This window comes from Echinops telfairi, unplaced genomic scaffold (assembly GCF_000313985.2).
Source record: "Echinops telfairi isolate 266 unplaced genomic scaffold, ASM31398v2 ScPeMD7_7469;HRSCAF=8507_0, whole genome shotgun sequence".
Classification (NCBI taxonomy): domain Eukaryota; kingdom Metazoa; phylum Chordata; class Mammalia; order Afrosoricida; family Tenrecidae; genus Echinops; species Echinops telfairi.
This window is the reverse complement of record NW_022111372.1, coordinates 489,666-517,332: the sequence shown is the minus strand read 5'-3', so window position 1 is coordinate 517,332 and position 27,667 is coordinate 489,666. Positions and strand designations below refer to the sequence as shown.

The following is a 27,667-nucleotide window of genomic DNA, read 5'->3' as shown; positions in this document are numbered from 1 at the left end:
AAATGCGCTTTACACAATTGATGTGTGTATGGATTGGGATAACAGTTGTATGAGCCCCTAATAAAATGTTAAAAAATAAATAAAATAAATAAATATATTAAATTATCAGCAAAAAAAAAAAAGAAAACCCTATGCAACCGTTCTACTCTGTACACTTGGGATCATGTTGAGTAAAAATTAACTTCATGTTTATATGTTTGGTTTCTGGCTTTTTATTGTTTATGAGCCAAACTATCTATTTTTAATGCGGATTTGTACTCAGTATAAAGAAAACCACAATCCTCACAATTGGACCAGTAGGCAACACCACGATAGATGGAGAAAAGACTGAGGTGGTCATGGTTCTTATCTTTTTGGGTCCACGGTCAATGCTGATGGCCACATCAGTCAAGAAATCAGACGATGCATTGCATTGGATAAATAAGCTGCATAAGATCTCTTTAAAGTGTTGAAGAGCAAGGAGCTCACTTTGAAGACTTAGGTGACCTTGCCCAAATCATCGTCTTTTCAGTCTCATCATATTCATGTGAAAGTTTGTCATAAGGAAGACTGAAGAAGAATCGATGCATTTGAAGTATGGTGCTGGCAACGAATATTGAAAGTATCATAGACTGCCAAAAGAACAAACAGATCTGACTTGGAGGAAATATAGCCAGAATTCTCCTTCAATACAAGGATAGTGAGACTTCATCTCTCTGATTTTGGAGAGACCAATACCTGGAAAAGGAAATCATGCTTGGTAAAGTAGAAGGGCAGCAACAAAGAGGAAGGCCCTCAGCAAGATAGGTTTCCACAGTGGCTGAAACAATGGCCCCCAACTCAGGAATGAGTGTGAAGATGGTGGAGAAGCTGGTGCTGTTGGATGGTACCTAGCAGCAACCTAAGGATTTTGTTATCTTTATAAAGATTTTGATATCTGTCCTCTGCTTTCTTTTAACTATGGCGAATTGGCTGAGGCTATGCAGATCATTTTTGTATTCAACAACTTAGTATGTCTCTCACTGGCTTGTGTTGCTTCTTATTTTTTGTCCGCATCCACTTGCTAGGTATTATTTCCCCCTTCATCCAGTATAGCCAGTATAGCCACCGTGGACACCTTTCAACTCTTTTCCCCATGGCTTCTACTTTTCTTCTTTCTCCTCCTACCTTGTAATCATCAAGGTCTATTTCTTTTGGAATTGAATCATTTCTTGGATTTTATTTTTAATGATAGTAGTCTCTAGCAATAGTCATCCTTTAATGATTGACTAATATTACAGTGCATAAAATTTTCCAATTGCTTTCATGTCAAGAAGGGTTTCACAGATTGCTCAATTTTTTTAAAGTGGCATAGTATTTCAATGTGTGTCTACACACATAATGTTTATTTATTAATTCTTCCACTGATGGATATTTAGGTTGTTTGCATTTTCCTGCTATCATGAATAGTGCAGTGATGAACAAAAGTGTACATACATTGGTCTATGCTATGCTCCTTATTTCTTTAGTGTGTAAAACAAGTAGAGGGATAACCGGATCACACGGTAGTTCAATCCTGCCACCCTATTGCTGTCCAGAGTGTCTGTACTGTTTCACAATCTCACCAGCAGTATATGAGGATATGAGGTTCCAATTTGTCTGCGCCCTTTTAATATTCATTACTTTCCTCTTCCTCTGTCTCCTCCTCATTGCTGTGGTTGTCCCCGTCCACTTCCTCCTCCTTTTTCACTTTCCTCTTAGTACTGGGGTGATATCTAGTCCTCATTTTTATTTACATCTCTTCAATGGCTAGTGATTGGAAGCATCTCTTTATGTTTCTTGTCTCCCTGAATATATTCTTTGGTCGACTATCTGTTCATGACTTATACCTATTTTAAAATTGTCTTCTTCTTCTTTTTCTTGTTGAGGTGTTGAAGTTTTCTGTAGACTTTAGAGGTCAATCCCTTATGCAAAGTTTTATTTCCATTTCCCACTGCCCCTGTCAGAGAACCTATGGGTTCTCTCTCTTTCTCTGTTTTTGGTGGTCTTTTGATGTACATAAGTGTCATAGTTTAAGGAGGCCATCTATTTTGTCTTTTGCTTTCCACAGGGCTTGTGTTATGCATATGTGTTTCATTATGCTTGTTAGTATATTTATGCCACATGTATGCCTATTTGTCCATTGATGAATGTGATAGTTACATTTTGAGTCCCCTTGGGTGGACACTGATCCTCAGTAGTTTGGCAGTCAGGACTCCCCTATAATGTAAACCACGGCAGGCAACCACTTACTCAAGTCACAGCTTGACGATGTGTCCTTGGGTGTGTGGCCTACTTCAGACCTTTCAATGTCTACTATGAAGAACTCAAGGTCTCTCTTGCATCTGTCCAATTGATCTCTGATTCTTTGGAATTGAGCCAAGTGCCACCGTATTGGCTACTGATCCGGAGAACCAACAGCTGCCTCCAATAACATATGATCTTCCGATTTGTCTCTCCATCTCTGCATCCACCAGCTGTGTTCTCCCTATTTCTTTTTCTTGCTTCATCGTCATGCCTTCTGTTTTGTCTTCTAGCTTCCTGGCTTCCCAGCCCCAGCAGCCCCTCAATTCAGCTTATGTCTAACACACAGATTTGAACCAAAATGAATTTAACCCCATTGACAACTGTGTTGGCTACTTTTGAAGTAAACTCCACCCTCCACCACACTTTTTTGCTTGTTTGTATTTTGAGTGCTAGTTGTTTATTTTTATTATTTATTTTTAAAAATCATTTTATTGGGGGCTCACACAACTCCTATCGCGATCCATATATACATCCATTGTGCCAAGCACATTTGTGCATTTGCTGCCCCTGTCATTCTCAAAATATTTGCTTTCCACTTGGGCCCTTGGAATCAGCTCCTCATTTTTCCACCTCCCTCTCTGCTCCCCCCTCCCTCATGAACCCTTGATAATTTATAAATTATCATTATTTTGTCATGTATTACACTGCCTGACATCTGCCTTCACCCACATTTCTGTTGCCCATCCCCGAGGGAGGAGGTTATATGTAGATCCTTGTAATTGGTTCCCTCTTTCTACCCCACCTTCCCTATACCCTCCCGGTATCGCCACTCTCACCACTGGTCCTGAAGGGATCATCTGTCCTAGATTCCCTGTGTTTCCAGTTCCTTCTCTATCACTGTACATCCTCTGGTCTAGCCAGGTTTGTAAGGTAGAATTGGGATCATGATTTTGGGGGTGGAGGAAGCATTTAAGAACTAGAGGAAAGTTATGTGTTTCATTGATGAAACTTCCCTTTTTATATACATATATAAATGCCATTAGTTTTCCTTTTCTAGAAAACCCAGCTAGTTCTAGATAACCCAAATTGTAAAGATGAATTTTCTAAATTGATTCTTAATCCAGATTAGGCTTAAAGGCACCAAGATCTTTTAATCTGTCTACTTTAGTATGGATAAGTTTACTACTGTTAATAAAGAGGGCATTGTTAATACATGAAATATCATCACCAATAGATGAATTATTGGTGAGAAGTGAGAATTTAGGCGATCATGATTTTGATACTTTCCAACAATTTTGCCAAGTTGGGAAGTATAGGGAAGTCTGTTAGTTGGTATTACTTAAAAACAAAAACAATACTCAAAAACAAAAACAAAACTCACTGCCATTGAGTCAATACAGACCACATGGCAAAGGAAAGAGAATGAGTCAGAGCTTCAGAGGGAAAGCTCAAGGGTCACATAAAAGATCTTAAAGATCCAGTTATGCCATGAAAGAAAGTCTGATCTCTTCTAGTAACAGAGCAGACATTGCCAAAATCTAAACTCAGAGTTTTATCATGCTAATAGTTGCCTTACAACACAGCATAATACTCAAACTAGAAATGATAACTTACGTTAACGGGATTGGGAAAAAATGGGACCCTGAAACTTGGGATGGGGATGTATTGTTCTTAGGTGCCAGCAAGTCAGTTCTAACTTATAGCAACCCTGTGTACAACAGAAAAGTAAACAAACAAACACAAAACCATTCCCCAGTCTGGTGCCATCTTTGCAATTGTTATGATTAAGCCCACTGTTGCAGCCCCTGTCAATCCATGTCATCAAAGACCTTCCTCTTTTTTTTTTCTTTTAATCAATTTATTGGGCCTTTCGACTTTACCAAGCCCAATATTCTTTTCCGGGTACTGAACTCTCCTGGTAACATGTCCAAAGTATGTGATGCCTGGCTCACCATGTTCACTCTTGCTCTGGAAGAGTACATTGGCTATGTCTCTTCCAAGACAGTTTTTGAGGACTATGTGTGTTTTTTTCAATTAGAATTGGAAACATCTTAAAACTATGAGAAGGAAAATAATAAGCTGCGAGGGGAAGCCTGCCCCTAACACATCATCACAGGTCCGGTAGGTGCAATTGTACAGCGATAATAAGTAAAGATTTTAGTAAAGTCATAGAGAGCATGAGAGATAGAAGAGAGATAGAAATAATGGAGTCAGACACATTTCATGGCAGCAATGCTCACCTCAACCTCACTTGATGGTCACATGGACAGAGAGCCATATTTAATGCTAACCAAGGCTTTTATATTCTCCGGGGACATGCAAGCCCCCTAATTACAGGTGAAGACATACATCACAGGAAAGAGTTGTGCTATAGGTAATACAGTAATGGGTGGGGGGTGATCTAGGGGTATCCACGCAGTAGGAAGAGGAGGGATTGGGGGTATACATGTGGCAAGATGGGAAGATCCTAGATTCAGGATAGTAGCCTAACTTTGGATGTCACTGAGCAGGTTTGACCTGTTCCCTGGCACCATTATCTGTAGGGTATGAACACCTAAAGGAACCAAATCCATGACTGCAAGGCTTTAGGGAGAAGTAGCCCATTGTCCTTAATAGCAGGTAGTGGGGCCTACCTTAGTCTGGTGACTGACTGCCTTCAGGGAGGATGTCTCTAAGTTTCTTACCTCCCCCCATATGCTAGCAAAAAGCCCCTAATATTTGACATGTCTTTTGGGGAGACCAAGCTGGGGAAAAGTCTCTTTATAGTCCCACAATAAGCAGCCACTATTTTACTGCTAATTACTACTTTAATTAGCATCCTTTCATTTTATATCTTAGCTCCTCTGGTACATACATGGATGTATGCAAAGATCCCTCTGGTATATATATGTATGTATGTAAAAATAGACAGCACACATGGATGAGAGTGTTGTCATGATAAGATTTAAAGTCATTAAAATTTCTTGTGCCATAGTAAACTATCCTGTGAGTAATGTCTTTGCATTTAATATATATTTTTATTTCATTAATTTAAATTTAATACAGAAAATCAAGAATATCTTTAGTATGCCTATGTAATATTTGAATATAAATTTTCCACAGAACAGTGTATTAACATCTGCTCTCATCATCCATATATATGAATAACTTGCTATATTTATACTTACTATATGGGATATTGTGTGGACTTTTCTATCTTATTTACTTTTTAAAAAGTATATATATAGTATTGATCACTGTAAGATGAAATGTAATATTCTAACAATTATTGTACATGCTTACTTAACATATATATTAAAATAATAATCTAATTGCTTATTTTTTGTTCACAATGCTTTATTAGCAATGTTCATTATTTTAATCATACCTATTGGTATTGTTTTATGACATTTTATACAGATATAAAATAATACCTAATTTTAATCCAGTAATTTTTTGTATATTTTCCTGTGATTTTTTTTATCCTTATTCACAAAGGTTTTAAAAATGTTTTGAGTATTTTACACTTTGCAGTTGCTCAATAAATTATGGTGAAATGCTAATGGCATGAAATCTTTGAATGTTTGTCCTATCAAGTCCAGTTCTGCTTTAAACAACAGAAAAATAATCAAATTGTATGTCAGTATTTACTTAGAATACTTTTCTTTTCCTCCAGAGACTAAGAGACCATGTCTTGAATTCACTCAGTTAAGTGTAAAAGATTCCCTCAAAGATTTGTTTATCTCAAGAATGGAGATTATTTTGATGATGTACACAAGACGCAACATAAACTGTGCAGAACCACTCTTTGAGCAAAATAACTCACTTAACACACTTTTCAACACAAAAAAGAAAACGGTCTGGCTTATCCATGGATATAGACCAACGGGCTCTGCTCCATCGTGGATGCCAAACTTTCTAAGGCTTTTGTTGAATAAAGAAGATATAAATATAATTGTAGTCGACTGGAACCGCGGTGCCACGACTTTAATTTACAATAGAGCAGTTAAAAACACTCGAAAAGTTGCTCTAAGTTTGAGTGAGTATATTCACAAACTTTTGGTAAGTCTTGGAATTTTATGCATTGTTTATGTTGTGTAGTGCACAATGTAGCATGCTGTATCACAAAGCGGTAATAAATTAAAGAAAACATATTTGTCCATAAGAACTCCACTTTGGAAAAAGAAAAGAATTGCCACTTTGATATACTAATATACATAGCCACCTCTCTTCCTTTTCTTCTAAATGGGTGACTGTAAGACCGACATAAACATTTTTATTAAAAATAAGTGTCACTTAAAAAATATACCCAAACCAAACTCACAGTCATGGAGTCATTGCTGACTCCTAGTGGCCAATGTGGGTTTCTTAGATGGTAACTGTTGACAAGGGTAGAATGCCTAGTCTTTCACGGAGCTGCTGGTCCAACTGCCTACTATGCGGATGGCAGTTCAATGTGTAATCACTACATCAACAGGGCTCCTTTCAAATGTATACTGTATGTTTTATTTTGAAATATCTTTTTTTCTTACTCTAGTTGTGGCAGTAAAAATGGTTAATGGCTCATGGTTAACTGAATGAGTGCGGGTGCACTTTGGGAGAAAAATCTAATGATCGACTTCTAGGAATTCAGTCACTGACAACCCTCTGTGGCACACATCTACTCTGGCACTCCTGAGACATCATGAGTCAGACTTGACTCAATTGTAACTGGTTATTATCTAGTAAACAAATGCAAAATGCCTATCACTGAAATGACCAAAATGCCTAACTTTGAAATGACCCAAATATAAGTAATAAGCTCTAAATTATTGCAACTCAGAATTTGCTTTAATAGAACACAAACTTTTCCAAAATTTATGATAAACTAAATTTTAATTATAACAAGAAATCATTTGAATCTCCAGTTAATACTTTAAAGTTGTGCAAGCATACATTACTGGTCTTTTACATGGAAAGAAATTTAAACTTCTTACATTTCATAAGAGTGTGGTGGTAGGTAAGGGCCCCCTGGGGCTTCATGTGCAAGAGGTGTTGAGACATGGCCTGGGAAGAGCTGACTCCATCATTTTCCATCTTGTGGTCTGGGAAAATAGCTTAAAATTTGGCAGTTTTATTTTATCTTCTCTGAAGTGAGTGAGGGTGACTATGAGTCAGCATTGCCTCAATGGCAGCGAGTGAGTATTATTATGGTTACTGCAAAATGCTTCTCTAAGGAAAAGTTTTGGGTTCCATAAAACACAATATCACATACAATTTTATTTTAATTAGACTATTAAATGGATAAATATTAGATATATAACAGAAAGTTTAAACAAAAATACAGTTGGTTGAAATGATAAAAGCCTTCCAAAAATTTTATTTAGCCAGAAAAAAAAGATTTTTAGAATATTAATGTAAGTAATGTAAATTATAACACTGCATTTTCAATTTCAGAACCATGGGGCATCTCTTGATAATTTTCACTTCATAGGTATGAGCTTAGGAGCTCATATTAGTGGATTTGTTGGAAAGATATTTCAAGGTCGACTTGGAAGAATAACAGGTAAAATCTTTTTCACCAAGTTCATGTCTTAGTACATTTTTAAACATCAAGAGTTAATTTACTTAATACTCAACAGGTTTAAGAACTGAACAATTGAAATTATCCTCATACTTTTATATATTTCTACATTATATTCAAAGACTCTGATGGTGCTCTCTGGTAAGCCTTGAGCTACTAACCTGAAGATCAGCAGTTAAAAACCCCACCAGCTGGCCTGCTGAAGAGAAAAACTCCTTCCGTTATCATGAAGATGTACACTCTCATAAACCTTGTATAGGGCCTTGATAAGTCCCAATCGACTCAAGGGCTGTGCATTGCATCATATTTAAGCATTAATCCTTTCTTGTAGTTGCTAGACTGCTTAAAGCAGTAGTTCTCAACCTGTGGGTCGTGAACCTTTTTGGAGGTGGAGGGGTGTTGAATGACCCTTTTGCAGGGGTCGCCTAAGACCACCAGAAAGCACATATTTCCAGTGGTCCTAGGAACCACTCCTCTATCTCTCTCCAGGCGCGTCTGCCCACATGAAGTATCACTCACATATGAGTACCTGCTGTGAAGACAGTTACCCATGCTACGCCATGCTTCAAGACACAATTTCATTTATTTGTAATTAGAAATAAATATTTCACAATATGTGATTACATATTGTTTTTTTAATTAATCACCTTGCTTTAATTATGTTAAATTTGTAACAATGAAAATGCCTCTTGCATATCAAATATTTACAGTATGATTCATAACAGTAGAAAATCACAGTTATGAAGTAGCAATGAAAATAATCTTATGGTTGGGGGTCACCACCACATGAGGAACTGTATTAAAAGGTTGTGGCATTAGGAAGGTTGAGAACTACTGGCTTAAAGTCTTTTCAATTCTTTTTTTTTTTTTTTAAGGTGGGGGTTATAACCACTTTATTCCAAGTTTAATCTTTAAGCCAAGGCTGTTTGCCATAAGCAAGGATGGTGTGACCAAGGGCATTTCGTTCCTGGCCCCTGTCTTTTCAATTCTTTTTTTTTTTTTTTTTAACCGATATACATATTTTATTGTATTTTGGGTGAACTTTTGCAGAGGGAGTAATTTCTCATTCAAATATTTAGACACATTTTTTTTATGTCGATGGTGAGAAGATCAAGAATTTATTTTCAAGATCTTAACTTTAAAAAAAATAATTTTATTAGGGGCTCATACAACTTTTATCACAATCCATACATACATCAATTGTGTAGCTTTACATAATTGATGTATGTCTTTCAATTCTTAACAGAGCTTACTCATAAGGAAATAGGAGGAAAAGTATTACCTGAAATTTAAGGACACTCATTATTTTAACACACTGGGGAAAATCCTTCAACTAAAAGGCTTTATTAATATATTAACTATCAGGTGTCTAGAGTAGGTTATACTGTATGACACACATGCAGTACATGTATTAACACTATATTCTTTGTTAGTATGTACAGTGTATGTATTAACTAAATTACCATGCGTTAACTGAAAATGCAATCAAACTTCACATCTACTGTCTTTGCTGTGTCTAAATTCTATTAGGTCTTTTATCTGAATGCTAAAAGGGAGAATCAGGAGTTTGTATTTGAGATTTAAGGGTTGCTGGATCCCAATTCCCCTCATATTTACATAACAATCAACTGTACTCAAGGGAGCTCATTACCCAAATCATGCTGACATGGATTCTTTTGCTTCCTATTAGGGATGGTGCAAATTTCAGAATTAAAGAAATAATATCCCTTTCCAACTAACTTTACTTTTAAAATCTTGAACTTAAAGTCCAAAGAAGAGTTCCAATAACTTTTAAGTGATCATAAAGGATAATTAAACTTTCATCTAAGTGATAAAACAAGAAATAGCGGGAGGTGACTGATTTGCAAAGATTGTCAAAGGTGTCACAAACCTTACAGGACTGTTGTGAATATAAATGTGAAACATTAAAAGCACTTATCAAAGGATCCCTGGTGGCACTGTGGACTAAGCATCAGGCTACTAACTGCAAGGTTGGCAGTTCAGATCTACCAGAGAAAGAAGAGGCTGCCTGTACCTGTCAAGATTTAGTCTCAGAAACTGTAGCAAGTGATTGAACTATCTTCTATATGCTCACTGTAAGTAAAAAAAATCAACTCCATGTAAGTGGGCTTGCAAGTAGTTATCAAGGTAGCCGATACCAAGTAAACACATGATATATACTAGCTATTATCATGAGGACAATCCCTGGTGGCGTAGTGGGTTATGAATTTGGTTGCTAAACCAAAGGTGATCAGTTCGAAGGCACTAACCTCTCTGCAGAAGAAAAGCAAAGCTTTCTACTCCCACAAAGATTTACAGTCTCAGGAAACTCAGAGTAGCAGTTGTACCCCAACACTGGTGGTGTAGTGGTTGCTCACTGGGCTGTGATCTGCATGTTCCACAGTTCAAAACCACCAGAAGCCCCACAAGAGAAAGACTGGGCTTTCTACTCCCATAAACAGTTACAGGGGTCACAACGAGGCAGCATTGACTCGATGGCAGCAAGTTTGGGTGGTAGGGTCGCTCTGAGTTGGAATAGACTCGATGACTGGGAGTAAAGTTATGAGAAGTGCTGTTGATGCAGTGATTAATGCACTTGGATGTTAACGAAAAGGTCGGTGGTTCAAACTCCTTGGTTCCATGATAGAAAAACGTGGCAGTTTGCTTCCATAAAAATTTAATCCCCAGGAAACTTTTGGGGCAAGTCTATTCTGTTTATTTTATAAGTCAATCTATTATTTGGCTGAAAGATGACCTCCAAAAAAGCTTCAATTCTTGGTTCAAAGGGTACTATAGGGTAACAGTTAGTCCCTTAGTTCCCCAGTCTCTATTGGTTCCCTTAGTCTTTATTGGTCTAGTGCATCTGACCATTTTTAGGAATTTGAATATTGTACTACATGGTTCTTTTCTTTTTTTACTATTCTTTCTGGGACCTTCATTTGTGTTCCTGGTACTACTTATTTCTTCTAGTTTTACATTAAAGGGAGAAATGGTTTTTGTCTGGTATTAGTTCTATGGATTAACCATCTTTAAAGATAATTTCCTCCACCACATGCATGTTCCGTGTGTTGAAGTTTTCTGTCCTCCTCAGGAACTCCCAATTATCTGATGCTCACCAGAAGGTCATGAACCTAGAGGTTTTATTTAGGATTTCAAATATGATAGGAATAATATCCATAATTCATATAATTTAAATATACTTATCTTTTCTAAGTGTGTGTATGTATGTGTATCAAACTTCACTTAAAAATAGTAGAGGATGCTGGTGGAAATTGGGAGCTAATAAAAAGGTTCACAAGAAATAAGACATTGTTCTAAAATGTATTGTGGGAATGCTTGTACAACTCTTCTTGAATTGTATGAAATGTGGATTATGTCCCAATAAAACTGTTCTAAAAAATTAATGGTAGATCATAAATATGTTTTTTTTAGATCATAAATATGTTTTATCCCATAGCCTAAATTGTTGTTTAATCCCTCAAATTTATGTTAGATTTATAGAATGATCCAGGAGGGTCTAGTAAGGCACAGAATTCAAGCAACATGATATTCATTATCATCCCCCCATCTCAAATGGAGTAAACTAAACCCCAAACCACTGCCATTGACTTGATTCTGACTCATAGGGACCCTATATAAGGTTTCTGAGGCTGTAAACCTTTACAAGACCAGACAGCCTTATCTTTCAGCCTGGATGGTGGGTTTGAATGACTGACCTTGAAATTTGCAGGCCGCTACCTAACCCACAGTGCCACCAGGGCTCTACCTTTTAACAGAGTATTAGTTATTTCTTATTTAATATTTCGTTGAGGCATCTCTGAAATATATAAAAGGCTGATATTTACTATTTAAATAGTGAAGACTATGCTCATCTTGTTTCATTTGTTTTTAGACACATTTTTTTGACTGGGATCAACTGAAACTATATAATTGTTATGTTTATAATGTAAAAATATCACAAATTTATAATCTAATCAACACAATAGTAGACCTTATTTAATGGATTGAAATCTTCCTCCTTGCATTTCAGGTCTTGACCCGGCTGGACCAAAATTCTCTGGCAAACCCTCGTACAGCAGATTAGATTACACTGACGCAGAGTTTGTGGATGTCATTCATTCTGACGCCAATGGTAAATCTGAAGAATTTATTTCTTGCACTTTAAAAATTAAAAGGAAACATATAGGTGTAGGGAGAAGAGGAGTTACAGTTGTGGATGAAGTGATGATCCATGTCTAATTATTAACAATTAAAATTAATGCCCACACTAGTCATCACTTTTAGAAATTTGATCACATTTTCAAGCTTAATTTTCCTGCTGTATCTAAGTTACTATTCTGCCCACTCATTATTGATCTCTATATCAATTAGAATAGAGTATACAATTTCGGGTTTCAGGTAATAATACTTTCTTCTTAAGTGTAGGGAAATAATTCATTTACAGTTTTTAATAATCATCCTCAAAAGGTATCTAGGACGACTATATTTTCAGGGAGTAAAATAGATTACTTGGACCCTTTTCCTGATTTGAAACTGATAAAACTACTTACTGGGTATGTCCTATGCTTCGGGCATAGTTTCATGTGAATCAATCATATAATTCTCACTAGACCTCTTTTTGCACATGAAGAAATAAGGTCAAGAGGTAGCAAAACCAGTGCTTAAATTGGTATGTTTTGATCACAGAGTCGGCACTTCACCAGTGTTTTTTGACTGGTTGATCACATACTCGTAGGTGTGTTATGGGTGTGGGGATGGGAACTGTGTGGTGCTGAGGCTGAATTAGGAGGAAGCATTACTAAGACTGCTTCTATTGTTCTGTTTCCTAAGTATTCCTTTTTTTTTAGTTTGGGTGATTACTTTTATCCTATACTGCCCTGAATCTACATTATAGTGATCCATACTGATGCTCTGGTGAGAGGTTATGCCAGTGTCTATGGCCTGAAAATAGACTGAACCTACTGTACAAACAATTCTGATCTTAATATGGAGTCTAAGTTCACCTACATTTTCCTGGGAGGCAGAGCCTAAGAGTCTATAGTTTCAGTATTCTAACCTCAGAAGTAACTCAGAATAAAGGCCTAACGATCTACTTTGGAAAAATGATAAACTTTGCAAACGCTGTGGAGGGCAGTTTGAAACTCATGGGTTGCCAAGACTCAGAATGGACTTAATGGTATTTGTGTGTGTGCGTGGGGGGGACTTATTCGAATTAATTTTTATTCATAGTACTTATTATCTGACATACATATTTTTTTATTATCTGTCTTGCTGTACTAGATGATAATTCCCAACAGTGGTTCTCAACCTTCCTAATGCCGTGACCCTTTAATACAGTTCCTCATGGTGTGGTGACCCCCAATCATAAAATTATTTTCATTGTTACTTCATAACTGTAGTTTTGCTCCTGTTATGAATTGGGCAACCCTTGTGAAAGAGTTGTTCGATCTCCAAAGGTGTTGTGACCCACAGGTTGAGAACCGCTGCCATAGCAGAATTTGTGCTTTATTTTTGTCACATATATTCATAGCTCAAACAACTGTGGTTAATAAATGTTTTTAACTAATGAAATACTGTTTTAACAAATAATTTTAAGAACTGATAACAGAAAATAATCAATTATTGATTCAATAACCTTTATTTTACTTTAATTCAACTTTCATAAGGATGACTTTTTTTTTTCTTTTACACCAATTCAATCATTTATTTTTTCCCCCTATCGTTTCTGCATGCACAATTTTATGACACTGATTACATTGGAGTTGCAAAACCATTTAAAACGCATGACTTTCAATGGATATTTGCAGTTTTTTTGTGATTTTGTTTTATGTAAAAATTGTTGATGTGATTATATGTAATTTGTAATTCTTGACTCCTTTAATTTTTCAGGATTAGGCATTAGAGAGCCCTCAGGGCATATTGATTTTTATCCTAATGGAGGAAAAAAACAACCTGGTTGTCCTACATCAATTTTTTCAGGTATATTGATAATATTTTGAATAAATTACCTACGATTAAATGATAAAAGAAAACTGAGATGTATCTTCCTCAATCTTTTGACAATACTTTGATCTAATCTTTATTGCTCATGATCCTGAAGTTATTGATAAACAATGGTGTAATTTACTAATTTATAAATGTTACCAGTAGATGTCCCATTGGTCATTGAAGAGATCAATGGCATTGTAATATAACAGTTTCAGATTCTTACTAAAAATACTAAGGAAGTTACAAGTAATTAAAGAAGCATGTGTAGCTAATGTTTGTTCAATCCAAGTTTAATCTTCAGCTTTAACCTCAAATTTGCCAGGAGTCAGAGATAATTTACAGGCAACTATCAACAATAGCAACGCATCATCGTAGTGCTTTATCAACACATACAGATTCACACACTGTGGACACTTCGTTGCTTTGTCCATATAGAGAATTGAGCAACCGTTCCAAGTGTGCAGTTTGGCTAATGTCACAACTGGAGCAAGAAATATTCTTGGGACCTTCCTGGTAACTGACCAAGGAACACCTGCCTACACTTCTCTGCAGTTACTCAAGTTTGGTCAAGGGCTTAAGGATGGGGGTATTGGAAAGAGCAAGGAACAGGACACAGTTTTAATTTCACCAGTTTTCATTTTCATCTCTGATATCAGATAAAATGCTAGGGGTGTGATATAAAAATGAAGAGATATGTGAATGAGTGAATGAATTGTTAAGAATAGTATTGTATTTGAAGAGTTTATTAAATTATTGAAACTAATTAGAAAAAAATAATTATAAATCTAACGTAGAGACATGCTAAATTCAAGTTTTCAATGATACCATTTGTTTAACTCCTTGATAAAACTGTGCATGGTAGTGAACACTTTAATATTCATAAGGTACATGAAATTAAATAAAGCCTAATCTTTCATTTTTTTGAATTTGGTCTACTCATCTACAGTTATTTTGCTTGATTTTAATACTTCAGGGATTGAATTTTTAAAATGCGACCACCAGAGGGCAGTTTACTTATTCATGGCATCTTTGGAAACACACTGCAATTTCATTTCATTCCCTTGTCCTTCATACAAAGATTACGAGGCTGGTTTATGTGTGAACTGTGATGACTTTAAGAAACTTTCATGTCCTTTACTAGGTAAGAGATTGTTATAATTACTGTAATTCTTTTTGGAAATGAATCATGTACGTGTGCTAGTATTTTCTGCTATATGTTAAACTATGTGTTCATTTTTCTTGTTAAAAATTTTAAGATTTTTCATAGTAAAATATTTGTAGACAAATGAAACAACCTATGTAAATAGTTCATTTCCTACTAAGTATTTTTATACACGTATTGAGAAGACTTTGGTCAATACCTTTGAGGTGAAATAGGAAATACTGTGAATTCATAGTAATTCCTGTTGATAAACAAACAAAAAAATCTTACAAATTATTATATAATTATTTTCACTAAAAAAGAAAGACTGCACTTTCTTATCAGAACTTTTAAAAATTTTAAATGGGAATTCTTAGGAACAAGTGAAAAGAAAATCCATAGCTATCTTTTTGATATCACAAATAGTTTCTAATCAGACAATGCCTACAGGTTCTAAATCAATAAAACTTGGTGAAAGTAATTAAGTGTTGCTGGCAGCCAGTAGGAAATTACACACACAAACACACCCCCACACACACACCCCACATAGAGATGGAATGTTAAATCTGGAAGGAATCTCAGAGGTTAGTTGTTAAGGATTCTCAGAAGAGAATACCGTCTCAGATTTAAGCATTTCATGAGCATGATCACATCTGCTTAGTAGCATAAAAGAATCTGCCAGAAGTGTTTCTAAAACTATAAGGGCTGGAGAAAGCGGGCAGCAATTCCAAAGGCTGAGTTAAACCATATGCTACCAGTTTCCTCATCAGGGAGTTTAAACTAACATATCTGGAGACTCTCCAGGAGAGACAGGCAGTTTGCAGGCTTGGCCCATTTATTTCTTTATAAAACTTTTGTGTTCACACAACATCTGGTGCGGTTAGATTTCTTTGGACTTCACGTTGAAGGTTTCTTTTCTGATCCCATCTCTTTTTGACTTATGGATGGGGAAAAACGGATATAGTCAACCAATAATATGAACTGTTTGAGGGCACAAATGAGAACTATTAAACCTGTGTTCCCAACTCGGCCTTCTTTTCATTACATTCGTTCTCAACATTTGAGGTAACATTAAAATGAGGACATTTGGGGTGAGAGGTTCCATTGCCTTTTATTTTATTTTTGAAGCCTCTCCTATTTAAACTGGGAGATATCTGAGAGACGTCGGTTCAAAGCATAGTGGCCCTATCTATGTACACCAGAAGGAAACCCTAACCACTCCTGTGTCATCGTCACAATTGTTATATTTATGTAACTCATGATGAGTACACAAGTCTTTATCATTTTAAAAAAACTTATTGAGATCAAGTCAATTCTAACTCATAATGACCATTTAATGAATGTATCTGAATATTCATATATTATATGTACAATTTATATATTATGTACCCGAGTTTTTCAGCACATTTTTAATGCAGTTTTTGTGGTAAAATTAGGTGCCTTGGCTGATGTTTGGGTCAGCTTATACTCAAGTATATACGGTATATGATATAGAGAAAATATACATGTGACCTAGACGATGTGTGAGGAAGCCCCCCAAAATTAGTGGGAAAATTTGATAATTCTGTTTTCTATAATATTTTTGCAGTCCCTGAGGGGCTGCTACCTGAAAGGTGGTAGGCTGGAACCCACCCAGTGGCTCTGAGGGAGAAAGACCTGGTGATCTGCTTTTGTCATGATTATAGCCCAGAAAAGCCCATTGGATAATTCTGGTCTGTCACATAGGGTGATGACAACCTGAAGGCACCTAACAGCAAAAGATGTTCTCTAGATCCTGTGTAACATGTATATAAGCACATATAAATAGGTCAATATGTATGAACTATGTAAATTTAGGTAGTGTACTCTTGGAGCTAAATGTTATTAAATTGTATATAATCCATTTCCTAGGCTCGATTTATTCTTTTAAGGTTACAATGTTGCATTTTTAGTACTATATGAAGAATTGCTATAAATGGACTGTGTTCTTATGGGATAGGATAAACTGCTCACATTTTCTGGGACTGGAATTTATTGGTGATTTCTGAATTTAAGAGTTGATTTTAGATTGCTGGCCACAAAGTCAATCATTCAAACCCACAGCCACTCTGAGGGAGAAAGATGAAGCTATATGCTTTTGTTTGTAAAGATTTAGAGCCTCAGAAATCCTGTGAATTCAAACGGACTCAAAAGTAGTGGGTTTGGGTTTAGTAAATAAAGAAGTAATACTACTCAGGTTCCAGCTTAAATATGCATACGTTTATGCCAAGTAAACTGTGTTTAAGTGTGTCTCTGTGGTCAGCGAGGGCTGCAGACAAGTTCTCTCAGAAACATCCAGCCTTGGTCTCACCAAGGTGCCATTGAGGGAAAAGGGGGCGTCCAAACAGAACAGTAACTTCTGAGGGGATCTGCCGTGCCGATTAAATTCAAGGTAGAAAAGCAAGGCAGCTTACGTTACGGTGGCCAGTTTTCTCATTTCCAATGGTGCAATCTTGACAGATTTCCTTCTCCCAGAGTCAAGGCATAGAGTACGTGGGGATCATTAAGGGAACAAATTACAAAAATTGAAAACTGCCTTGATGAAAAAGGCCAGGAACGTTGTGTCAGAGGTTTGTTTTGCCCATCACCACGCACCTGCTTGTTCTCCTCGAGGATTAGGCACTGAGCCTGCCAGCAGGAAAAACCTTACTGCACTTACTGGACAGCCCTGAATGTACTGCCTTGTTGTTTCTTTTTGCTCCCCAAACTCAAAGAACTTTTTAAAGAAACATGACTTGAGTCCCTCAAAGATTTGAAAATTGACATTTGGTGTGCTGGAAAACAGAGAGTGCAGAATTCCTGGCAAAGAGTTAGACAGATGAAAACACCATCTTTAAACGGGTATAGACCTAGATGGAGAAATATGTGGAGAAATAATGGTTTAATATTTTCATCGTTGCAATAATAGTTCCTATAAGTTTGTGGCACTATGATTCAATTTGCCCTTGTATTATTTAAAAATCCTTCTTAAGTTATAAAAAAGTCTATGAAGCCTAATGAGTACTCCTATGATACATTGACACTTTAGTTTCTTTTGGGATTTAAAATATTTATATGCTATTTGATAGAAGCCCATTTTCTTATATTCTTTTTCGCAAATCTCAGGTTATCATGCTGATCAGTGGAAAAGTATATTAAAAGAAAGAATAGAAAGAAAATCTATGAGGACCAATATGTATTTGGATACTTCTGGTGCAAATCCTTTCTGCAGTAAGTTGTAAACATTTTATTTGTAAAATTAATTAAATTTGTTTTTTAAACAGTTGTTAACATATTAAGCAAGTGACTCATATTATACACTCGCTCACATTTTATTCAATGTGTTCTTTCCACTCATGCAAATGTTTAATTTTCAAGAATGGTGAGATTTGTTAGGCTCAGTTGGACAAATTAATAAAAGTCTTTAGTATGATTTTCCCAAAGGCAAATCAAATCATTTCCCTCCTACCAGATGTCTACTGCTGTCACTGTAGCAGCTCTGGCTCAGAGGAGCCCTGAGCTCCATAGGGTTTCAAAGGATGGTTGTTCGGAAGCAGGTCACTAACCCTCATTTGTCTTATGTACACACTCTAAAGACCTAGCTCTTTTCGTCTACTTTTATCATTTGACATTATTATTTTACTATTGAGGTTTGAGAGTTATTCTAATACTCTAGATACAATCCTTATTGGAAATGTGATTTGTAACTTCTCAGTTTCCATCCTTCTAACACGGGATGAAACATTCCGGGCAAACATTTTCAAATTTTGGTGGTTTCTAATTTATTACCTTTTCCTTTTATTGATGGTTTTGATATTATATCTAAGAACTTAGTGTAAATTATTTGATATTGAAGGTTCTCTTATTTTATATGAAAATTTGTATAGTTTATCTGCTACACCACCTCTACGCCTGTTTTATTTAGTTTGATGGTGTAAGCTTTGGGTTGGTACTTTATTGTCTTTGTGTGTGTGTGTGTGTGTGTGTGTGTGTGTGTGCGTGTATTTTTATCCAATTACTCAATCGTTACTTCTTGTAAAGTGTTGTAACACCTTTGCCAAAAATCATTTCTACGTATTGTGTAAGTCTATTTCTGAGTCTCTATTCTGTTTCATTGACTTAGATATTTATACCACTTCAAATACCACAGTCTTGATAACTATTACTGGGACCCTACAGGACAGAGGAGAACTGCCCCTTTGGGTTTACAAGATTTTAAATCGTTAGGAGAGGAGATAGCAGTATTTCTTCCATCTGCGGGTTAGCAGTTCCCTGAGTAGCCCACTGCATCACCCAGGCTCCTTAGAAGGCTATTTAGCATCTCTGTATAGTAAGCCTTAATACTAGGTAGGGTGATTCTCTTTATTAATCTTTTTAAAGATTGTTTAGATACTCTGAGGCTTAAGAAATTACACTATTGAAAAATACTGATGAAAGAAATCAAAGACAACCTAAGTAAATGGAAAGACAAACTTCCAGTTCATTGACTGGAACTCAACATAATAAAGATGTCAAATTGATCTATGGATTTAATGTACTTCTTATCAAAGCTCCAGCAATATTTTCTATAGACATAAGCAGCATAAGTGGAAATTTATGTGTAATTTCTTAGTTTGTTGCTTACATGCTAATTATTAGCATATAGAAATGGAATTGATTCTTTATGCCAAATCTGTTTCCTATAGTCTTGATGAGCTCACTTATTATTTTAGGATTTGAAAAAGATGAATTCGTTGAGATTTTCTCTTTGAAGAATCATCCTAACTGAAAACAGAGACATTTTATTTCTTTGTCCTTTTTGTGATACAACCTATAATCCAGGCTAAAGTGTTGACATCTGCTTTGCAGACCCCTTAAATCATTCTAGCACCCCTAAAATGGTCGCATTTTCCACTTGGGTAAACACTGCCCTATTGGGTTTTAGAGGATTTTTTATTAATTGGAACATTTTTTCTCCCACAAGGTGGCTGGTAGCTTTGAACTGCTGACCTTGGAGATCTGATAGCCTTCCTTCCTTTCATGTTTTCTTTGTTCTCTTTCATCTATGCTGACAGTGTTAATGATTGTACAACATTTTCAAAATGTATGAATTTCTATATTTCCTGAGGATTTGCTCCATTAGAAAAGAGGCTCCTTCGATTTGTTATGTAAAGTTTTCATTGACAATCTATTTTAATTTCTGAAAAGTTTAGACGTCCATATTTTTATCTTTTTTATTTAATTAGCAAAGAAATTTAATAAGTGATTTTTCTGTAATTAGTGACTTGTTGAATTTCTTTATACATACTTTAATTATTAACTAATTCTAGTACCTTATGATTTTTTTATGTTTTTGTATCTTTTTGATGTATTTATATTACATCGTGATTGGAAAATGTAGTTCGAATTCTACAAATTTTTGGTAGTATAGAGATTTTTGACCTTAACATATGCCCAATTAAAAAACACAGACAACATATCTATACTTGAAAAATGAAAGGCATATTACCCAATTGTTAGATATTTCTAAGTTCATTGAATAATAGTTATTAATTTTATTCACTAACTTTACCAATTATTTACCTATTCGATCAATTTTCTGAGAGGATGAGTTAATTATTTGTAATAGAAGCCTTGCCATTTTTTTCTTGTAAGTTTATTAACTTTGACTACAAATATTTTCTGACTACTTGAGGCTGTTGATGCATAAAAGGTTCATTTTCCTAGTGAAATTTTTATATTATACATAATTATGTATTTATTGTCACAGACTATCAGAACTTACTTTAGAAACACGTTTCCTCATCTATTGTCTGAATCTTATGTTTTTTGTATCTTTAATATTACTCTATTGTAATATTTTAGATCCTCTTTATATTTGACACTCACTAATTATGAATGTACACACTCTGGAGTCTAATGCTTACTTACAATTATCAATTTAATTTTCCACATAGTATTTTGCAGTCCACACTCTCTTTCTCTGTTCACCTTCTTCCTGTGCTAACCTATATCCCTAAATCTATTTTCATCATATGCTCCTTCAGGTTTTTTTTTCGGAATATTTATTAATTTTTGCCTCTGTCTGTAAAAAATATTCATCTCAGTAGATAACTCTATTTTGAAATTACACTCAGCACTTTGAAGGTGTTCTGTTATTTGGCCTTTATGATTAATATTTTTAAATAAGTAATCTGTCCTTTCTTCCAGTTGAATTCAAACATTTTTCACATTACTATTTTGTTTCCAATCTCAAAGTTCTCTTTAAATCTGGATTAAACATTAAAGAAAATCATATTTATGCTATTCAAAATGAAGACATTTCCTTTAATTTAGATGAGTTTCAGTGTTTAACTCTGCAAAATTGTCCCCTAAAATAAATTCGATTTAGTTTGTTTCAGAGCCTTATGTACACTGATCCTGGCAGATTTTTTTTTTCTTGGCAGATTTTTAAAGTAAATTATTGTGGGTCATTCACCAAATGGCTAGAATAAATTTAGAATCCATGTTACTTGCAGTTTATTTAGTACCAGTACAGTTTCTGTTTAATCAAACCTACACAGAGAGCCAGTGTGATGAGTTTGCTAGTTCCTCTCTCTTTCAAAGCTGAGTTTCCCTTGCTCTTATACAGCTCAGCTCAGCCACTGCATCCTCCGTCCTGTGCTGATGGAAGAAGACAATTGGACCTCCAAATTTATGCCACATCCAATTCATAAGTCCTTGGGGGACCTAGGGTTTCAAGCATTCTTTATCTTCTTAACTTTAATTTCTCTCCTTCTCTGACCATGAATGTTACCTCTTTCTTTTACTGCATGTTCTTTTAAAAATTTAAATACTGTAATCTGCAACTCGATGTACTCAAGACTGGGTGGGGGTGGGGGTAGGCATTCTATTACATCTCAGGGTGTCCCTATTCCAGAAATCATCTGAACAAACTTGAATCTGGACTCTTTTAAATGTGATGTGGAACAAACTCTTTTGTCTGAACCTGGGCAGTAACTACTTCCCAGCAAGGGGTGTCCAATCATAGACCCAGCTACCACTCTGAATAAACTGCTGCTGACCTGCTTCTACCAAATCAGAGATTGAAAACCTATGGAGCGCACCTCTACCCTCACAGCTGTGGTGGCACCGTGAGTCAGAAGCTACTCAGAGGCAACTGCTTAATAAGCATCCTGGGTATCGAGGAGTTTCATTTAACACCAAGCCTACTCATTTTTCTAATTGAGATTTATCACCACAGTATTTAAAATATTACATTGTTTTTAGAAGGAGTGCCCAGGTAATGGGATAATTCACTTACATTCTGGCTTCCTGTATCATGCTGAAAAGATTGAGAATAGAAATAATTTCAGCATCCTTACCTAAGAAAAATACACTCTTTCATCTTTAGTAGGAACTTTTGTGAAAACGCTACTATTGGCTTACCTCATATAAACATTGGCTTATTTTATATAAACATACACACACACACACATACACACACACACACACACACACACACACGATTAAAGTGATTCTGACTCATGTGTCATCCTATATGAGTACAAGACTAGTTAGCTTCACAATAATTCCTGAACAGCCAGTGAAATTTAGAATTACATACAAGTATGTAACACCAATTTATCTCAATTAATCATATCATTAGGAACTATATCATATTCCCCTTAAGGGTGTTATTGAAAAAAATGTGTTCAATGAATGTGCATCTTTAAGATTTTGGTTTATTTATCAGTACTGACTAAGAACTCTTTGGTAGACTTCTTACTTATTTTTGATATTTTCCCCCCAAATTAGCAGAATGTTGTCATTTAAGAAGTAAAATGCATTACCCAGTTGCCAAATCAATGCTTCTGAATGTTTTCTGATATATGAAATATTATGTATGCATATGAGCTCTGGGACGATTGTCGGGTAAGCTTCGGATTGCCAATTCGACAGCTGCTTATGAGAAAGATGAGGCTATCTCTGCTCCGGTAAAAATGCCTCATCTTGAACATTCTCTATGGCGTCACTATGAGTCAGAATCAACGGAATGCGGTGGTTTGGCATTTTGTTTGTTATATGGGCACATTTATATAGATACCAAAGCAAAATTAAAAGTAAGTGAACCAATTCTATATTTTGTTTTATAGCCTACTATTTCATTCTTAATATACTTGTTCTGAATAAAACAATGCGGAATGGCTATTTTACATTTAAATTATTAAATGAGTTTGGGATTTTTGAAGAACCAAGGCTTTATGAGTAAGTACAATTTAGTTTTTTTTTCTTTCTGGTATATAAACTAAATGATTGATTTTTTTTGACTACCCACATTAACAGAATGTAAATACTATATCCAGATATTCTAAGATGATAAGATATTGAAAAAGTCTCAGGTCTTATATTTGCATGCTATCATTATATTGAGGAAAATAATGAATGTGAAAATAAAAACCACTTTGACTTTTTTATGACAACGAGTGAACAGGAGCATTAGAGAGATCCTGTTTGCTTCTGTTTCTACTGGCTGATTCCATTGTTCTTCTAATCAAAGCATGTGGCATTTGATCTTTGTCGCATGTTCAGTGATGTGAATAAATACCTTGTGACTTCTCCGATGTGTTCAGTCTCAACCATCATTCTCTACTTTATCTATAATTCACTACAATGCTCACACAGCACTTACAGACAATGCTCATGATTACAGAGTTTAAATAAGGAAGTAAATAAGTTACAATGTAGTTGAGAAAGAATATAGGTTTTCAGGCAACACATGTTACAAAGTTCTCTCAGGTCGACTAATCAATGCCCAAAGGGCATCCTGTTCTGCATGACGCCTCAACCAGAAGGCATTCAGCTCAAGCTCTGTGGGTCAGCAACCCTGCTCCCTGAATTAAGTATCCAGAAGCACCCCACTCCAGTGAGCCGCTGCCTAAAGGCACTCAGCTTTACTTTGGAGGGACAGCAAGCTCAGCCCTCCCAATTAAATTCCCAGAGGGACCTCACTCCACAAGCCACCCTCCTGCCTGAAAGCACCCAGCTTTATTTGCTCGGTGAGTTAAGAAACCCACCACTCTGCTTTTGCTGTTGCGACTCCCTCTCTGCTGCTCCTCAGATGTCAAAGCTGTCCTCTGGATTAAGAAGGTTCTCCTTGGAGGGATCTCGTGGCTCTTCCTAGTAGTTGAGTGTGTATAACATATATTACCTAAATTTTGGCTTCAAGGCATACTTAGAAATAGATCTCATTTGTAGCCTAGGTACTTCTTTTGTTTTAAGTGATCTAATCATATTAAAGGCGCCCTGGTGGCGCAGTGGATGAAGTGCCAGACTGCTAACAGTTAGGTACTTGACGTAAGCTCACCAGCTACTCTGCAGGAGAAATATTAGTCTCTCTTCTGTGGGAGACACATGAAATTGCCTGCTCCTACAAACGTTTAGTCTGGGAACCCTATTCTCCAGTTCTATGCTGTGCTATAGGTTTGCTATGAGTCAGAATCTACTGGATGACAGTGGGTTTGAGATTTCAAAATCATCACACAGAATGCTCTCAGTTTGAGCTAGTTGAATATATACACGTGGGATATTTAGTAAGTTCTCAAATTTAAATACAGTGAACCCTCGTTTCTCGCGTTTAATCGGTTCTAGACCCTACCGTGATAAATGAAATTCCGCGAAGTAGGATTCCTTATTTGTAAATCAAATATTTTCGTAGTTAGAGCATAGAGGACATGAAAAAACACCCTTTAGTCACCATTACACTCATATTACCCAATTTATTAAACGAAAAAGGGAAAATGCAGTAAAACATTTTGGACGTTACAATTATCATTTATTATTTATTATATTATGAAGTACAACGGATGGAGCGAACGGAAGACTCATTCAAGTCGAAATAGCGTGCAACCTCCACGATTTTCTTGCCATCTTTGATCATATCCAAAAGTTTTACCTTTTCCTGGATGGTGAGCATCTTCCTCTGGTGCTTATTTTTATTGTCAGAAGGCTTAGAAGAAGAAGCTCGTTTAGGAGTCATCATAGGGCTTAGATAAAATTTCTTAAAAATCGCAAGCAATTACAGTACACTGTACAAAAGCAAATGCATCTGATACGTAGCTCTGATACATAGCGATGCAGACAGAAGCGTGTGCAGTATGAGCCAATCAGTGGCAGTAATGACAGAGCATGAGCTGTTACGCAAAAACCGCGATAGAGTGAAGCCGTGGAAGTCGAAGCGCGAAGTGGCGAGGGTTCACTGTATATATATATAAATTATATAAAAATACCTGCTACTATGAAAACTGTAGTTTCCAAATTGTTGTGCTACATTAGAAATTCATTAAATTTTGCAAGTATTTCCAAATGTTTCAGTGGTATCACTTGTCTGATGATTAAATAAATATAAACTATTTTATTATAACAGGATTTACAGTTTGGTTTAAATTCTGACTGACTAATAGTGACATAGTTGGAAATTCAGGAGGCATGGTTGGTACAGTCAAACTTTACTCCTGTTATAATTTAGGTACTTACAATACCTGCATTGAGTAAATCTGTGAAATGGGCCTTGTACCTGAGTATATAAACCCTGGGTGTCATACAACTAAGTCCCAGTGGTTCTGAAAGACAAATACCCAGTTATTTGTTTCTCTACCAAGACAAAGATTTTCTTGTTAAAGGAAAGAGACTTTAGAGGCTATGAAGGTGGGTGGTGCAGGGGAGGTAAGAATGGGGTGGGGGAGTGGTGAGAGTAAGGGTGGGAAGCTGAAGCAATAGGTCAGAGGGTAGACAGGTTTTAGAAAAATCAAAAGTAAGAGTGTGGACTAATAGCTTAAATTGTAAAATATAAAACTGGTGATCTGAAATATAACCACCTATTTCTGATTACAATTTTCAAAAATAATAATTAAAGCCACAAAACCCCTCTAGGACAATGGTTCTCACCTTCCTAAAGCTGTGATCCTTTAATATAGTTCCTCATGTTGTTGTTACCCCCAACCATAAAATTATTTTCATTGCTACTTCATAACTCTAATTTTGCTACTGTTATGAATCCGGTCCCTGTGAAAGGGTCGTTTGGCCCCAAGGGGGTTGCGACCCACAGGTTGAGAACCGCTACTCTGGGACAATTTTACTTTGTCCTATGAGTTTCTATGAATAAAAAAATAGATGAAATTTTATTAAACAAAACCAAAATCATAAAAGTTAATTATTTAAAACTATGTAGACCTGCATAGAAGTTGTAAAAAGTTTGTGAAAAGTGGAATTAAATGATAATGTAATTTAAAAGTAACTTTTGATATCCTGTAAAAAGAATGCAGTGAGGTATGACAATTAACTTTATCCAGCTTCACAAAGGCGAAGGAAAGTCTTCAGCAGCTGCTGCCAAATGTTGATTACTATGAAGCTGAAGTCAGATATAGCCCAGCCTAAAAGTTTTTTTAAAAATACCTTTATTGGGGGCTCTTACATCTCTTATCACAATCCATACATTCCTCAACCCTACAAAATTTTATACCAGCTGGTCCTCCCACCACCCTCTCTACTTTTCAGCAGACCACAGTGAATACTCATGATGATAGGGTTTATTAAGCAAGTTAATAGTTTGAAAAAGCTTAGGATACAATTACTCAGGCAGGATACCCTTTTCTCATCCTTGCCTGCAGGCAGGCCTCTCTATCTGGCCTTTAGCTTCTGCCCTGCTTGTGCACTGTCACAAAGCTCTCTTAGGGCTCTCTTAGGCTGCCAATAAATGGCCAAAGTGCATGCTATTTCACTACACACTACACTACACACTTAACACAAAGGCACTCCGTTCCAGCTCTGTGAGTTAGCAAATTCAACTCCTCCGATTAAATGCACCTCTCACCATAAGCAGCCCCTCTCTCCAGAAGCTCCTCTCTCCAGAAGCGCCTCTCTCTGTAAGCAGCCCCCTGCCCAAAGACACACACTCAGCTTTACTTGCTTCACACGCTCACAAGTCCACTGCACTATCACATGTTCTGGCTCCTGGTTCGACTCTTGCCACTCTTTTGGCATTCCTTTATGACTCCGTTAGTGTCACCGCTATTTCCTGCATAAAAGGAGGTTCAGAGTACAAGGATACCAGGCTCCAAAGATGCGCCCCACTCCTGTCCTTTCTCCCTTATTGGTAGTGAGATCCACCTGCTTCCCTATTATGATTATGAGATGACTTATTTTATATTCAGCAGGATGGAAACCATAATTAATTCTGTTAACAATCGCTCCCAGCCTCAATCTTATATTCCAAATTGTCTCCTCCACCTTCTCTCACCGAGACTTACCAGGAAAAACACATTTGAGGGGAGTTACAATGACTATGACTGGGAGGGTCATATAAATAATTCACTGCACTGTAGGCCCCTTGTTTACAGATAAATGAAGACTCTTATGGCACAGTGGTTGCTAACCTAAATATTGGCAGATTGAACCCACAGTAGCGTGGTGGGAGGAAGAAGTGATAATCTAATTCCATCAAGGATACACATTCGTGGAAACCTTGCGTGATAACTCTATCCTGTGCTCCAGGGTCCCTATAGATCAGAATCCAAATCAATGTGATATAGCAATGGATATATAATTCTTGAATTAATTCAATATTCAACAAATATAATTCAGCAATAAACATGTTGGGCATTTTGCAAAATAATGAGGCCCCAAACTGAAACAGACAGTTGTGGTTTACAATGAGGTGACAGAATACTGGAAGGAACTCAGGCATAGTTATTACTCTGATTAATATATATATATTTAATTGTTTTATTAGGGGCTCA

General features: G+C 36.2%; 1 protein-coding gene across 1 annotated transcript in view; it reads left to right on the top strand.

Moving 5' to 3' along the window:
* The window catches only part of LIPI (lipase I), a 52,365-nt gene that overhangs the window by 8,629 nt on the left and 16,069 nt on the right, over nt 1-27,667 (top strand). The window contains exons 2-8 of the mRNA XM_045284841.1: nt 5,900-6,285; nt 7,660-7,768; nt 11,817-11,918; nt 13,676-13,765; nt 14,748-14,915; nt 18,039-18,143; nt 23,027-23,138. Coding sequence (XP_045140776.1) covers nt 5,900-6,285; nt 7,660-7,768; nt 11,817-11,918; nt 13,676-13,765; nt 14,748-14,915; nt 18,039-18,143; nt 23,027-23,138 — 1,072 coding nt within the window. The remainder of the gene's footprint in view (nt 1-5,899; nt 6,286-7,659; nt 7,769-11,816; nt 11,919-13,675; nt 13,766-14,747; nt 14,916-18,038; nt 18,144-23,026; nt 23,139-27,667) is intronic.